Here is a 14,323-nt window from a genome sequence, read left to right as displayed (position 1 = left end):
CTCAAATTCCCTGGGATGTGAAATGCATACTAATTCCACAAGGTGGCAATATCATAGTTATTAAGCCACATGAGAGACTGCTGGGGTTACTCCCTGCACTGCATCATTCCTAACATTATTTCTTCTTATTGTTTGGTCTTTGATTTACATTGACATTTACATTCCTTTTAAGTCCTAGAAATGTAATGTCTTTTATGGTTTTTATTTTTAAATTAGGAGGTAAAGAATTCCCCTGACTGGGAGAATGTGAAGGTCTCTGCCCACACATTTTTGGTTCCTCGCTACTTCTTTGCTTCCTGAATCTTTTTCATTTGTTAAAACAATTAAATAATATCAATTGATATTTTTTGAAAACTTCTTATGAGTAAGTCATTGTGCTGGGTCTTTATATACATTACCTCGTTTACTCTTGCACGATGGGTGGGAAGCTAAGGGCCGACTGGGAATTTGCCCCAAGTCACAGTTATTTTTTGCCAGAGCCTGGATTCAAGCCCAGTCTCTATAAAAAAAAAAAAAAAAAAAAAAATATATATATATATATATAGTTAAATGGATACATTGAAAAATAAGCAAATAAACAAATAAATAAATGACTATCCATAAATAGAGAGAGAGTGTGTGTGTTTGTATCTATCTACTATCTATCTAATTCAGGTCATAAAAATAAAAGGTTACAGTAAATAAGATACATATTAGATAGTTTCTTCTGTTTTTCCTTAGCGTAATATATGAGAATTTCCTTGTGTTATTAAAAATCCCTTGCATCCATTCGTCAGTTGATGGACATTTAGGCTCTTTCCATAATTTGGCTATTGTTGAAAGTGCTGCTATAAACATTGGGGTACAAGTGCCCCTATGCATCAGCACTCCTGTATCCCTTGGGTAAATTCCTAGCAGTGCTATTGCTGGGTCATAGGGTAGGTCTATTTTTAATTTTTTGAGGAAACTCCACACTGTTTTCCAGAGCGGCTGCACCAGTTTGCATTCCCATCAACAGTGCAAGAGGGTTCCTGTTTCTCCACATCCCCTCCAGCATCTATAGTCTCCTTATTTGTTCATTTTAGCCACTCTGGCATGAGGTGGTATCTCAGAGTGGTTTTGATTTGTATTTCCCTGATGAGGAGCGACGTAGAGCATCTTTCATGTGCCTGTTGGCCATCTGGATGTCTTCTTTAGAGAAGTGTCTATCCATGGGGGAGGGGAAGAAAAAAAAAAGAGGTTAGAGAGGGAGAGAGCCAAAGCGTAAGAGAGTCTTAAAAACTGAGAACTGAGGGTTGATGGGGGGTAGGAGGGAGGGGAGGGTGGCTGATGGGTATTGAGGAGGGCACCTTTTGGGATGAGCACTGGGTGTTGTATGGAAACCAATTTGACAATAAATTTCATATTAAAAATAATAATAATAATAATAATAATAATAATAATAAATCCCTTGCAAATAGGACTAATAGATTGATAATGTTCTTTCATTTTTTGGTACTGTATTTTATTCAGTCTTCTATAATTGAAATTAGCAGTTCCCTCTCAAAATTAAAAGGTCATTAATAATGTTAAAATGGGGCACCTGGGTGGCTCAGTCTGTTAAGCATCCGACTTCGGCTCAGGTCATGATCTCCCGGTTTGTGAGTTTGAGCCCCTCGTCGGGCTCTGTGCTGACAGTTCAGAGCCTGGAGCCTGCTTCGGATTCTGTGTCTCCCTCTCTCTCTGCCCCTCACCTGTTCACGCAGTCTCTCTGTCTCAAAAATAAATAAAACATCAAAAAATTTTTAAAGAATACATCTATAAAAAAATAATAATGTTAAAATCATCACCTTTGTATAGAAATCTTTATCTTCATCTCTGACCATTATTAAGGATACATTCCTGGAACTTGAATGACTTACTAGATGAAATGAGCTTTTAAAAGGCTCCTGTTAAAAGTTTTAACCTGATGATCAAAATAACATATTTTCCTTTTATTTTTTTATTTCTTTAATAGTTTTTTTAAAGTTTTTATTCATTTATTTTGAGAGAGAGAGAGTACAAGCAGGGGAAAGGCAGAGAGAGAGGGAGAGAGAGAGAGAGAGAGAGAGAATCCCAAGCAGGTTCCACAAGGTCAGGTTCCACAGAGCCAGATGTGGGGCTCAAAATCATCAACTATGAGATCATGACCTAGCAGAAATCAAGAGTTGGATGCTTAATCGACTGAGCCACCCAGGTGCACCACACATTTTCCTTTTAATATATGTAGCAAATATTTCCAGAAAAGAGAAAAACTATGCTGTACCCCCTGACCAGAATAACTACATTTATGATTTTTGTATTTCCTGCTATATTTATATATTTATGTCTCTATAATATTTATCCACATATGTATCTCATTTTCAGAGTTGATAATAAAACATATACACATAGAAGCTTTCAAATTTAATACTATATAACATTATATATATATATACACAAACACATTTCAGATCATTATTCTTCAGCAACATGATTTATAATAGTTGATTTATATTTCCTTATATTAATGTTTTATTATTAAACTTTTAGATTACTTATAATCTTTTTATTGTAGAGATATATTTTGCATACTGCTGATTAGTTCTTTAAGAGAGACTTCTAGAAATGGTATTACTAGATCAAAAGATAAAGGTACTTCCTTATGAATGTTGATACATATTGCCAAATTGCTCTCTAGAAAGTTTCTATCAATTTACTAAAGTAAATATTTGCTAAGGTCTATGAATGTCCCCATTTTCCCACACCTGGCAGGTATCACCTCTGATAACCCTAAAGGCAGAAGATGAATGAGAGTGTCTTGTTTTTACTTGCATTTCTTTATTAGTGAGTTAAGTATTTTGCATTCATTTATCAGCCCTTTATATTTCCTCTTCTGTAAGTTCTCTATTCATGTGCTTTGCCCACTTTGCTATTGAGATATCACTGCTTTTCTTACTGTTGGATAAAAGATTTTTTATATTAAGAATATTAGCACTTTTTCGGTCATATATTCATTGCAGATATTTTTCTTTCTTTATAATTTGTCTTTAATTTTGTTAGTGATGTTTCATCTATAAATGATTTAAATTTTTGTGATAGACAAATTGATTTATTTTGTGTTATTTTCCCAATTTTTTGTTTGAGTCTTTCCTTAACCCCCCAGTAAATCAGTAAAATACTTACATATATGTTCTTCTATTTTTTCATTTTTTTTAAATTAAGGTATAATTTATGCTCTGTTTTTAATGGCTTTATCTCTTTCATTTTTCATATTTATTAGTAGCTACAAATAATTTTGTTGTATAATGTGAAACGAGGCCCATGTTGAATATTTAACAAATCTCCACCAAATCATTTATTGAATACTTCATCCCTTCCCCTACTGGTTTGTAAAGATGTTTTATCATATGTAGTAGAACGCTTAACGTTCCAAGAAGTATAGTAGCTAAGAGTTTGGACTTTGTGATCAATCACATCTGGGGTCAGATCCTGGCTCTGCTATTTTTTTGGTTTGGAGGAAGTTACTTAGCCCATCCAATCCTAAGTTTCCCCATCTATGAAAGAGGAAATGTAGAGAGGACTCTATCATATGGTGCATGTAGAGCATTAAGCATGAAGTGTGTCACCTGGAAAACATACCATAGAGTACATATTAGCTACTACTGACTATGATATTGGTAAAGTTATTCCATATTTTAATACATCTCGATGCTCTTGAATGGGGTAGACGTAGAAAGCTTTAATGAGTTACTGGGAATCTGAAAAGTGAAACAAAGCTACATTTGTTTTAACCTGTAATGAGTTACTGGGAATTTGATTAAAAAATAAAACAAAGCCGCATTCATAGCTCCACATTGGACATTAGCTAGGCTCACGCACAATTAAGTGATACACTTCCACATCCACAGGGCACACAAGTCATATTGCCTTAGGAGAAAGACCCGAAGGGAAAAAAAACAAAAACAGACTACCTCAAAAGCTAGAGGGACTTGAGGGTACCGTTTTCTGTATTACTTAAATTTTTTGACAATAATTAACATACATAGAGGCAAGAATAATAAAGTTTCCATTGGAAAAACTGCATGCCTGAACAAAGTTAGATTAATCATCCCCCAAGATTTAGAGCTCACTGGAAATAGTAAAAACATCAATGCCTAAATCTGTAGATGCAGAGAAGCCTTGTAGGAACTGTTTTCAAGGTATATTTCTTGTTTCATCGATCTCTCTGACTTCCTGTGCCGGTTTTGTTTATTGTGGTTTTAGATTGCACTTTCATATCTGTGAAGCCAATTCCCCACCTTAATCTTTATTTTGAAATTTTATTTAGCAACTCTTGCCCATTATTCTTCCAGATGAAATGTAGATTCATTTTTAAGCCTTTCCAATTGCCTATCTGCCTTCTCCACTTGGATTTCTAATCAGCACGTCAAAAGTAACATTCCCAGACCAAACTCTCCTCAGCAAATGGCAACTCTGCCCTTGCATTTGCTGAGAACAAATGCTGTGAATCATCCTTGACCATGCTTTTTCTCTCATGCCATACACCCAGTCCATCAGCAAATCCTGTCGACTCTCTTTTTCCATAGAGAGCCATAACATAATCATTCTCACCTTCTCCATTGCTGCCACCCCTTATCTCTTGCCTGGAAAATTGCAGCAGGTTCCTCACTCATCTTCCTGCTGTCTTGCTGTCCTGCTTCCAGCCTTGTCTCGCTACATATTATTCTCAACACAGGAGCCTGAGTGATTCTTTTAACATGTAAGTCAGATCCCATCAGTCCCCTGCTCACAACTCTCCAAAGGCTTGCCATAGCGCTCAGAATACATTTCAAAGTCCCTACATGATTCACCCCCCACCCACTCACCCACCTGCTGCTGCTCTCAAATCATTTCCTACCATTCTCCTTTCATTCACTCTGCTCTAGCCACAAGACCTCCTCCTGCACCTTGCTGTTCTTTGTACAACCAGGTATAGCTCAGGCCTTTGTACTTACTTCCACGTGTCTCATGCCCTCACTCGCTTCAGGTCTCCATACAAATGCTACCTTATCAGTAAGGCCTTCCTTGAACTACTTACAGAAAATAGTAACCCCACTACCACATTCCCTGTCTGGTTAATATCCTTTATTTTTCTATATGGCACTTATTATCCTTTGATATATAAAATCACTTAAGAACGATTTACTATCTGTCAAAAAAGTCTCTACAATTTTTTAAAAAGCCTCTGCAATTTTAATTAGAAGACTACTAGATTTATAAATTACTTTGGGGGTGCCTGGGTGGCTCAGTCGGTTAAGCGTCCGACTTTGACTCAGGTCATGATCTCACTGCTTGTGGGTTCGAGCCCCGTGTCAGGCTCTGTGCTGACAGCTCAGAGTCTGGAGCCTGCTCTGGATTCTGTGTATCCCGCTCTCTCTGTCCCTCTCCTGCTTGCACTCTGTCTCTCAAAGATAAATAAACATTAAAAAAATTCTTTTATAAATTACTTTGGAAAATATTATTTTTAAAATATTATTCTTCCCATTCAAAACTGTACCTGAAAAGAGAGTATATGTACCTCTGACCATTTCCAAGAGCCTCCTAGAGACAAATGAGCAAATGAGACCCAAATTCCAGTCCATACAATATGGCTAAAAGAATTGGAAACCTAGTCAGTTTTAAGCAGGCATATCATATGTGTATCCTAGTACCCTCAAATTCGTCTGATAAGTACTTACTGAGCTCCTATTCTGTACTATGCACCATAAACCAGGTTTGATTGTGGACTTCTATTTCTGGCATATTTCCAATATTTTGCAAGGTTACCAAAAACAGTGAGTTGACTATATTAAATTATTATTTTTCATAGGTTAAAAATAGTTAAATGGTGACTCGGGTTTTTGAACGGTTGCTTTAAAGACCTTCTCTTTGGCAATAATTATCTCGTAAGCCAACTATCTGTTCAGACCACTCCTTGTTAAAAGTAATAAAACCTTATCACTTGGTATAATAGAATGCTTGGCTTTCTGTTTCACTCTGTGGAAGGCACCTGCAGGATTGAAGAAAACTTATTCAAGGTGACATCATGTTATTAATAAGCAAGGTATAAAGAGTGACAATGATTCTCTGGGCCTGGAATTTTGTCTTCCCTTTAGGGACCAAAGCTTTGTTGTAATGTGGTGTTCCAGAATAACCATAGGTGGATCTCTCTCTTCCTCTTTACTGGTGCCAGAGATCCTACAGTATCACAATATACAGTTTATGTCTGATAATATTCAATCATGAGGACAGCTGAAAAAAGGGTCATAACCCTGAACTTTGGAACAAAGATGGCTTTCTGCTCAGCACAAGTTTTATTACACTGCATTACAGTGAACGCAGAAAGACAGCCCTGAGTTTTTGAATAAAATTTTTCCCTTTGAACTTGCTTAAAATTGAGCCCTACATTTGCCAAAATAAAATTAAGAGCTTCTCTTCATCAAAAGACACCATTAAAGAAGGGGCACCTGGGTGGCTCAGTCAGTTAAGCATCCAACTCTTGATTTCAGTTCAGGTCATGATCTCACAGTTCATGAGTTTGAGCCTCACGTTGGGCTCTGTGCTGACAGTGCAGAGCCTGCTAGGGATTGTCTCTCTCTCTGACCCTACCCCAATCGCACAAGAGGTCTCTCTCTCTCAAAATAAATACATAAACTTAAAAAAAGCAGATAGAGAAAAGACAAACCATAGACTAGAAAAATTATATTTTCAAAACACATTTGATAAAGGGTTCCTATCCAAAATTTATAAAGAACTTCTGCAAATGAATAAGAAAAAGACAACCCAAATGGATAAAAGGCTTGAACAGGCACTTTCCAAAAGAGGACACTTAATGCCCAGTGAGCACATAAAATGGTGCTTAACTTCTTCAGTTATCTGGGCATGCAAATTAAAATCACAGTGTGAAACTAGAACCCACCCACCAAAATGGCTACAATTTAAAGTGTTGGCTAGGTTGTGGAGCAACTGGAACTCTCATTCACAGCTAATGAGAAAATAAATTGGTGCAAGCACATTGGAAGCTTATTTGGTGATATTATTAAAAGCAAAATACAATGTCCTAAGATCCAGCAAGTTCACACCTGTGTATGTACCCAATGGAAGTGCATGCATACGATATGTTTAAATCTTCATGGATGGATTATTTGTAAGAGCCAAAACTGGAAAAAACTCTTTGTCAACTATACTTCAATTTAAAAAAAATAATAAAAGCTAGAAATAATTCAAGTGTCCACAATAGTCGAATGGATTAGTAAATTGTGGTATATTTAAACAATAGCATACTACACAAAAATGAAAAAGAGTGAGCTGCAGCTAACTTGAAACAACATGAACAAATCACACAGATACAATGTTGAGTAGAAAGCTATACACAAAAGAGTACGTACCATGTGATTTCATTGAAATCAAGCTTAAGAACAGGCAAAAGTCAGGGTGCCTGAATGGCTCAGTCAGTTAAGTGTCCAGCTTTGGTTCAGGTCATGAACACGTGGTTTGTGGGTTCAAGCCCTGCATCAGACTCTGTGCTGACAGCTTAGAGCCTGGAGCCTGCTTTGGATTCTGTGTCTCCCTCTTTCTTTGCCCCTCCCCTGCTCACACTCTGTCTCTCTCTGTGTCTCAAAAATGAACAAACATTAATATATATATATATATATATATATATATATATATATATATATATATAAAAGAACAAGCAAAAGTCATCTATGGTAAAAAAGAACAGAATAATGGTTACTTGGAGAGTGCTCTGACTGGGAGGGTGCATGAGGGAGTCTTCTTGGGTGCTGGAAATATTCTATATGTCAGTCTGGATGATGTTCCACGGATACAGACACACATAAAAATGTCATTATGCTGAAGATTTTTATATTAAAAAAACACTTGTGTACTTTACTATATTATGTTATAATTACAAAATTTTAATGTATATTGAAAGGGGCACCTGGGTGGTTAAGCACCTGACTCTTGATTTTGGCTCAGGTCATGATCTCAGGGTTGTAGGTTTGGGCTCTGCGCTGGGCTCTGCACTGACATGGCAGAGCCTGCTTGGGATTCTCTCTCTCCATCTCTCTCTGCCCCTTCCTCTCTCTCTCTCTCTCAAAGTAAATAAACTTCAAAAATGTATATTAAAAAATAAAGTTTTCCAGGCGCTATTCTCTATTATGTGAAGTTAGACAACTGCCCCTTCTTGTTCCTAGCAGACAGCTAGAAGGGTATTCTCTAAAGAGGGTAAAATAGAATTTAGGGGGATATCACAAGTAGAGCTACCATACTTAAATCAGGGGGATTAAATGGAAGTCTGAATACTGAAAGAGAGGACCTGGGGCTTTCTCCCCCCTCATAGCTCCCAAAATTCAAGCAAATGGGCCTTCACCGACTAAGCAGGAAATTAGAAAATCATTCTCTGGGGAATCTGACTAGGCCAAGGGAAAATACCTAAATAAGCTAACATGACTTCTCCAACTCAAGGATTCCACCTGTGGCGCCTGCGTGGCTCAGTCAGGTAAGCATCTGACATCGGATTTCTGCTCAGGCCATGATCTCATGGTTTGTGAGTTCAAGCACTGACAGTACAGAGCCTGCTTGGGATTCTGTCTCTCCCTCTCTCTCTGCTCTTCCCCTGGTCATGTGCCCATGCTCTTTTTCTCTCTCTCTCTTTCAAAATGAATAAATAACCTAAATAAAATAAAATAAAATAAAATAAAATAAAATAAAATAAAATAAAATAAAATAAAATAAAGTAAAATAAAATAAAATAAAATAAAATAAAATAAAATAAAAGACTCAGCCAGATCACCGTTAGTGAAGCACTTCAGTGACAAAATCTTTCCACAAATGAAAAACTGCAACTAGTTTTCATGTTTCTTAAATATGAATTACCAGACCCTTGAGGCAAGTCTCTATGGTAAGAGAGAGACCAAGAACAAGACAGAACAGCAAAATGATTTGCAGGAAACAGACTGTAAAGTAGAAGAATACATCTTAAAAAGTGCTAAACTCAGATAGAAATGGAAAAGAGTATACAGTGAAAATAGCTTGTGATTTAAAAGAGGAAGATTCAGGGGAAAAACAGCTCTTGAAAATTAACAGAACAAAAATGTAAAATTCAGTAGAAGAGTTAGAAGATGAATTTGAGGACATCTCTCAGAAAGTAGGGCAAAAACAAGGTGGAAAAGATAAAATTAGACATTCATTCCAGGGGATTCAACATTCAAATTATAGGCACTCCAGAGAGGTTAGAGGGCAGGGGTCAGTGGGAGGGAGAGAAAGGGAGAAGGGGGAGGGGAGAAATGTTACACATAAAAAAAAAGATCAAGAATCAGAATGGCAATGGCTTTCTCAACACAGCGCTGGGAACTACAAAAAAATGGAAGGATACTTTCACAGTTCTGAAGGAGAATGGTTTCCATTGTAGAATTCTCTACCTATACAAACTGAAATAAATGTGAGGGTAGAATAAAGACATTTCAGATATGCAAGGGATTTACGTGGAATCATACCAATCATACCAGATCATAATCAAAGACTGTTAACCACTCTAAATGTTTTCTACATAAAAAGAGATAATAATCATGATCAACTGTTTTTATTTCAAGGAGATAGAGTGAGAAAAAACTAAGTCAGAAGAAAGTAGGATGATAAACATGAAAATGAGAGTAAAATTTGAAACCATCTAAATTCACTTTTTTTCAACAAGTATGTACCTAGTGCCTCCTTTTTGCCAGCACTGTTTTGAATGCTGAGGGTACAGTGTTGAAAACAGACAAAAGCCTTTGCCCTCATAAAGCACATTAGGGAAATGTTTATACACTATTATGTAACCTTTAAAAATATACATGAATATCAGGGACATAGGAAATGTTTATAATATAATGTGAGGTGAAAAGAACACAGGGTTGGCCGAAGACAAAAGGGAAGTCATAAACCTGAAATAGGTATGCTACAATGGGGAAATTATGAGCGAATTTTTCTTTTTTAAAAATTCACTTTACTTTTATATTGGGTTTTCAAACAGATAAGGAAACATCAAAAATTTTTAAAAATAGAACTGGTAAAAATCCTATGTTGGCTGTTTAAAATTCTGTGCCAAGCATTTCATTTGGAAAGAGTTGCTGGTAAATATGTTTATTTTCTGAAGTCTTTGTAACTATTAACCCTTTGCTAGTAGGATACTATTTGATAGTAGGATTCTAAAGGATACTGTATGTAAGTTCAGTTGCCATCTAAGAAACTCTTCTACAAAGGGGTATTATTTCTCTTCCCTAAGAGAGAGAAATTCCCCACTCCTGGTGGGGAAAATATGAGTCAGAAGTCAAGCGTCAGATGCTTTAGCGACTGAGCCACCCAGGCACCCCAACCTGAAACTATTCTAAAATTAAAAAGTAAATTTAAATTTAAAAAATAGGAAGAAAGAACTCAATCTCAGACAAATTACGACTGGCCTGAGCCAAGTATTCAGACCACAAGACCTTAACTAAACATCAACCACTATCAAATGTCAGACTAATAGGCTCTGTTATTTTCAATCACAAGAAAAAAAAATCATGAAAGTTGAAACTGAAAATGAAAATATGTAAAATCATAAAACATGGAACTGATGAGACAGCAAAGTTTAGAAAAGGTGTTGTGGAAAATAGGAAAGCATTGTAATTTCTTGAGTGAGGAACTTGAGGTAGTGAGAGGATTGACTTAAGGATTTATTCAGCCAACAGTGCAAAATGGGCTGCAGACGAGGAGGAATCTGCGACAGGGTATAAGCAAAAAGCAGTAACTGGCGTGTGAGACAAAAGTCTCAAGACCAAAGCTCTAAAACGAAACTCAGGGCAAGGAGGGCAAGGGTTTCAAGCAATGGTATTCTTCCCCACCCTCCCCCCCCCCACACTTTATTTTACTTTATTTATTTATTTATTTATTTATTTAATATAATTTATTGTCAAGTTAGTTAACATACAGTGTATGCAGTGTGATCTTGGTTTTGGGGGGTAGATTCCCCCGACTCATCACTTACATACAACACCCAGTGCTCATCCCAACAAGTGCCCTCCTCAGTGCCCATCTCCCATTCTCCCTTCTCCCCCGCCCTCCCTCTCTCTCTTTTGAAAACTATTTTTTCCCCTTCCCTTCCCCCATGGTCTTTTGTTAAGTTTCTCAAGTTCCATATATGAGTGAAAACATGGTTTCTGTCTTTTTCTGAATGACTTATTTCACTTAGCATAATACCCTCCAGTTCCATCTACATTGTTGCAAATGGCAGGATTTCATTCTTTCTCATTGACAAGTAGTATTTCATTGTATATTTAAACCACATCTTCTTTATCCATTCATCAGTTGATGGACATTTGGGCTCTTTCCAGAATTTGGCTATTGTTGAAAGCACTGCTATAAACATTGGGGTACATGTGCCCCTATGAATCAACACCCCTGTATCCTTTGGATAAATTCCTAGTAGTGCTACTGCTGGGTCATAGGGCAATTCTATTTTTAATATTTTGAGGAACCTCCACACTGTTTTCCAGAGTGGCTGCACCAATTTGCATTCCCACCAACAGTGCAAGAGGGTTCCCGTTTCTCCAAATCCTCTCCAGCATCTGTTGTTTCCTGAGTTGTTAATTTTAGCCACTCTGACCAGTGTGAGGTGGTATCTCATTGTGGTTTTGATTTGTATTTCCCTGATGATGAGTGATGTTGAGCATCTTTTCATGTGTCTGTTGGCCATCAATGGTATTCTTAGTGCCACATACAACCTGTTTTAGGCACCTGGGGACAAGCAGAGCTTATGGGGAGACATGTATCAGGGGGGTCCTAGCCTGACTTTCCTGAACATTTGAATCTTAGAACTACTTCATGTCCCCTTATTCAAGTCCAAGCTCTCCTGGTGTCTTGTCAGGACTGTATCTTATCACCTCTGCTTGTCCTTTCGGCAGACCTGTGCTTGTTTGATAGTAGAGCTGGAGTTAACATTTCTTTTCTATTTTTAACCCATCCTAATGGGTTTTAAAAAGCTTTTTATTTGGAAAACATTTCAAGCTTATAGAAAAGCTGCAAGGATAAGAATAGTACATAGGACACTATAGACTCTTGTTACACCTATTGTTATACATCTCTCTCTATGTATGTGTGTGTGTGTGTGTGTGTGTGTGTACCTATCTATCTATCTATCTATAGATATACCCAATATTTTTGAGCCATGTGAGAATTATTCACATATATCATGGCCCCTTAGTCCTAATGACTTCCTTGTGTATTTCCTAAGAATAAGGATATCCTTTTATAAAACCACGGTATAGTTGTCAAGTTTGGTACATTTACTCAGTCATTGTTTCCTGAATTGAACTGAACTATGGGAACACCCATTATCCTGGTTTGACCTGTCCTACTGCTGAGTCATGGGAGTGAAAAATCTAAAGCCTCATTTGAATTTCAGGTTTGAGTCATTGAGAAAACCACAGATTCAGATTTTTCAGATTACTTTTGAATTTGATTCATTATGTGGTTTGTTTGGGTTTTTTTTTTTGATTCTGTGGTTCAGCTATTCTGAAAACATCCTTCTCAAAGAAAAATGCTGATACCAGCATTGGTGGATACTAACCGGACGTTCATTATTAGGTCAGGCACTGTTCTGAGCACTTTGTATTTATTAATGCATTTAATCCTCACAACAGCCGTAAAGGAACATACCGTGACTGTCTTCATTTTGTACGTGGGGAAGTGTAGGCATGGGAATCAAATAGCTTGATCATAAATATATAGCTGATAAGGGTATAAAATCAAGATTTGAACCCAGGCTCTCAGACACCTTTCTTATTTGTTAATCTACATGCTTGTGCGTGTGTGTGTGTGTGTGCGTGTGTGTGTATTTAGCCTTCTTACATTTCACAGTGTCTTCTCTACAGATGATCCCATGCTATTTCTTGTTATTGATTGATTCTCATTGTGTCCTGTTCCCCTAGGAGAGAAGCATTCATTTTCTTGATGTGTTTATTTTGCAGCTGAAGCGAAGGTGAGTGGTCCCATGAGCCCGGAAGAATGAACTCAGAAGAGGCTGTTTACATGAGGATCTCCCACTCACCAGCTGTTGAGACTCTGTGGATGAAGAGCAGGATCTTATTACCTCAATGGAAGTGTGCGACCATGTTCCCGAACCAACAGCAAAGGGGATTTGGTACAGTGGGGCTGCGTAATAAATGATTCATCAGAAGTATTTGATACAAATCTGTCTTGAAGCAATGTCTTCAAATTTAGTGTTGCCTTCTTATCTGGCCTCATGTATGTTTGTGTGACCTCTGCTGCTTCTCTCTCCAGTGCCACTGCTGGCCTGAAGGCTGGATCCACAATGGAATTCTCTTCATTCAGGCTATTTATAGAGCCAGCGTGGGTTCCTAACTATTTATTGAATGCCTGTTTCATGCCAATCATTAAGCTGGATGCTTTAAAACATTTAGTCTTCACAAAAATCCTATAAGGTTGCACCTACTATCTCCGTTTTGCCCACGAGGAAGAAGAGGCTCAGAGAGGTTGTGCACTATGTGTAAGATCACACAGTTGGCAGAATCGGGGCTCAAATCTAGATCTAGATACAAAGGCTCTTCACTTTAACACATTGCTTTGCCTATCACTGCTGCAGGGATGATTAGTCCATCATATCATCACTGGTATTCCTCTTATAAATAGAGGTGGTGGGGGTGGGGACAATACCTGGGGGGTTCAGTAGTTTAAGCGTCCGACTCTTGATTTCGGCTCAGGTCATGTCACAGTTGGTGACTTCGAGCTCTGCGTGGAGCTCTGTGCTGATAGCTTGGAGCCTGCTTGAGATTCTCTCCCTCTCTCTCTCTGCCTCTCTCTCTCTGCCCCTACACTGCTTTCTCTCTCTCTCTCTCTCTCTTTCTCAAAATAAATAAATAAACTTAAAAAAAATAGACATGAGGATGGTAGCGTATGTGTATGGGAAGTGTCTGAGAGGGAGGGTCAGGGAGGCTTTAGGGACACTAAAAGAACACCATGGTCTTTTAGATTAAAGGTTGATAAACTGTGGCCTGTGTGTCAGATCCAGCTCCCAGCCTGTTTTTGTAAATAAAGTTTTATGGGAACACAGCCATCTCCAATCCTGTATGTATTGTCTATGACTGCTCTCTCTACGATGGCATAGTTGCATAGTTGTGGCAGAGATCGTATGGCCTGAAAAGCCTAAAATATTGATCCCTGTTTTAGGTGATTTAGGAAGAAAGCCAACAGTTTTCATTAAGGCCAATTTATTATTTTTCCCATTGGACTGAAAAACGACTTAAAGGTTTGTAATGCTGAGATAATCACTATATTCTAATGGTGG

The 14,323-nt window shown here is 37.6% G+C and overlaps 1 protein-coding gene across 1 annotated transcript in view; it reads left to right on the top strand.

The window, feature by feature from the left end:
- Positions 1-14,088, top strand: part of SLC44A1 (solute carrier family 44 member 1) — a 199,223-nt gene extending 185,135 nt beyond the window's left edge. The window contains exon 16 of the mRNA XM_027034754.2: positions 12,987-14,088. Coding sequence (XP_026890555.1) covers positions 12,987-13,001 — 15 coding nt within the window. The 3' untranslated portion in view covers positions 13,002-14,088. The remainder of the gene's footprint in view (positions 1-12,986) is intronic.
- Positions 14,089-14,323: the final 235 nt, after the last annotated feature.

Source organism: Acinonyx jubatus, chromosome D4 (genome assembly GCF_027475565.1).
Source record: "Acinonyx jubatus isolate Ajub_Pintada_27869175 chromosome D4, VMU_Ajub_asm_v1.0, whole genome shotgun sequence".
Taxonomy (NCBI): domain Eukaryota; kingdom Metazoa; phylum Chordata; class Mammalia; order Carnivora; family Felidae; genus Acinonyx; species Acinonyx jubatus.
This window is presented reverse-complemented; position numbering and strand designations above follow the sequence as displayed.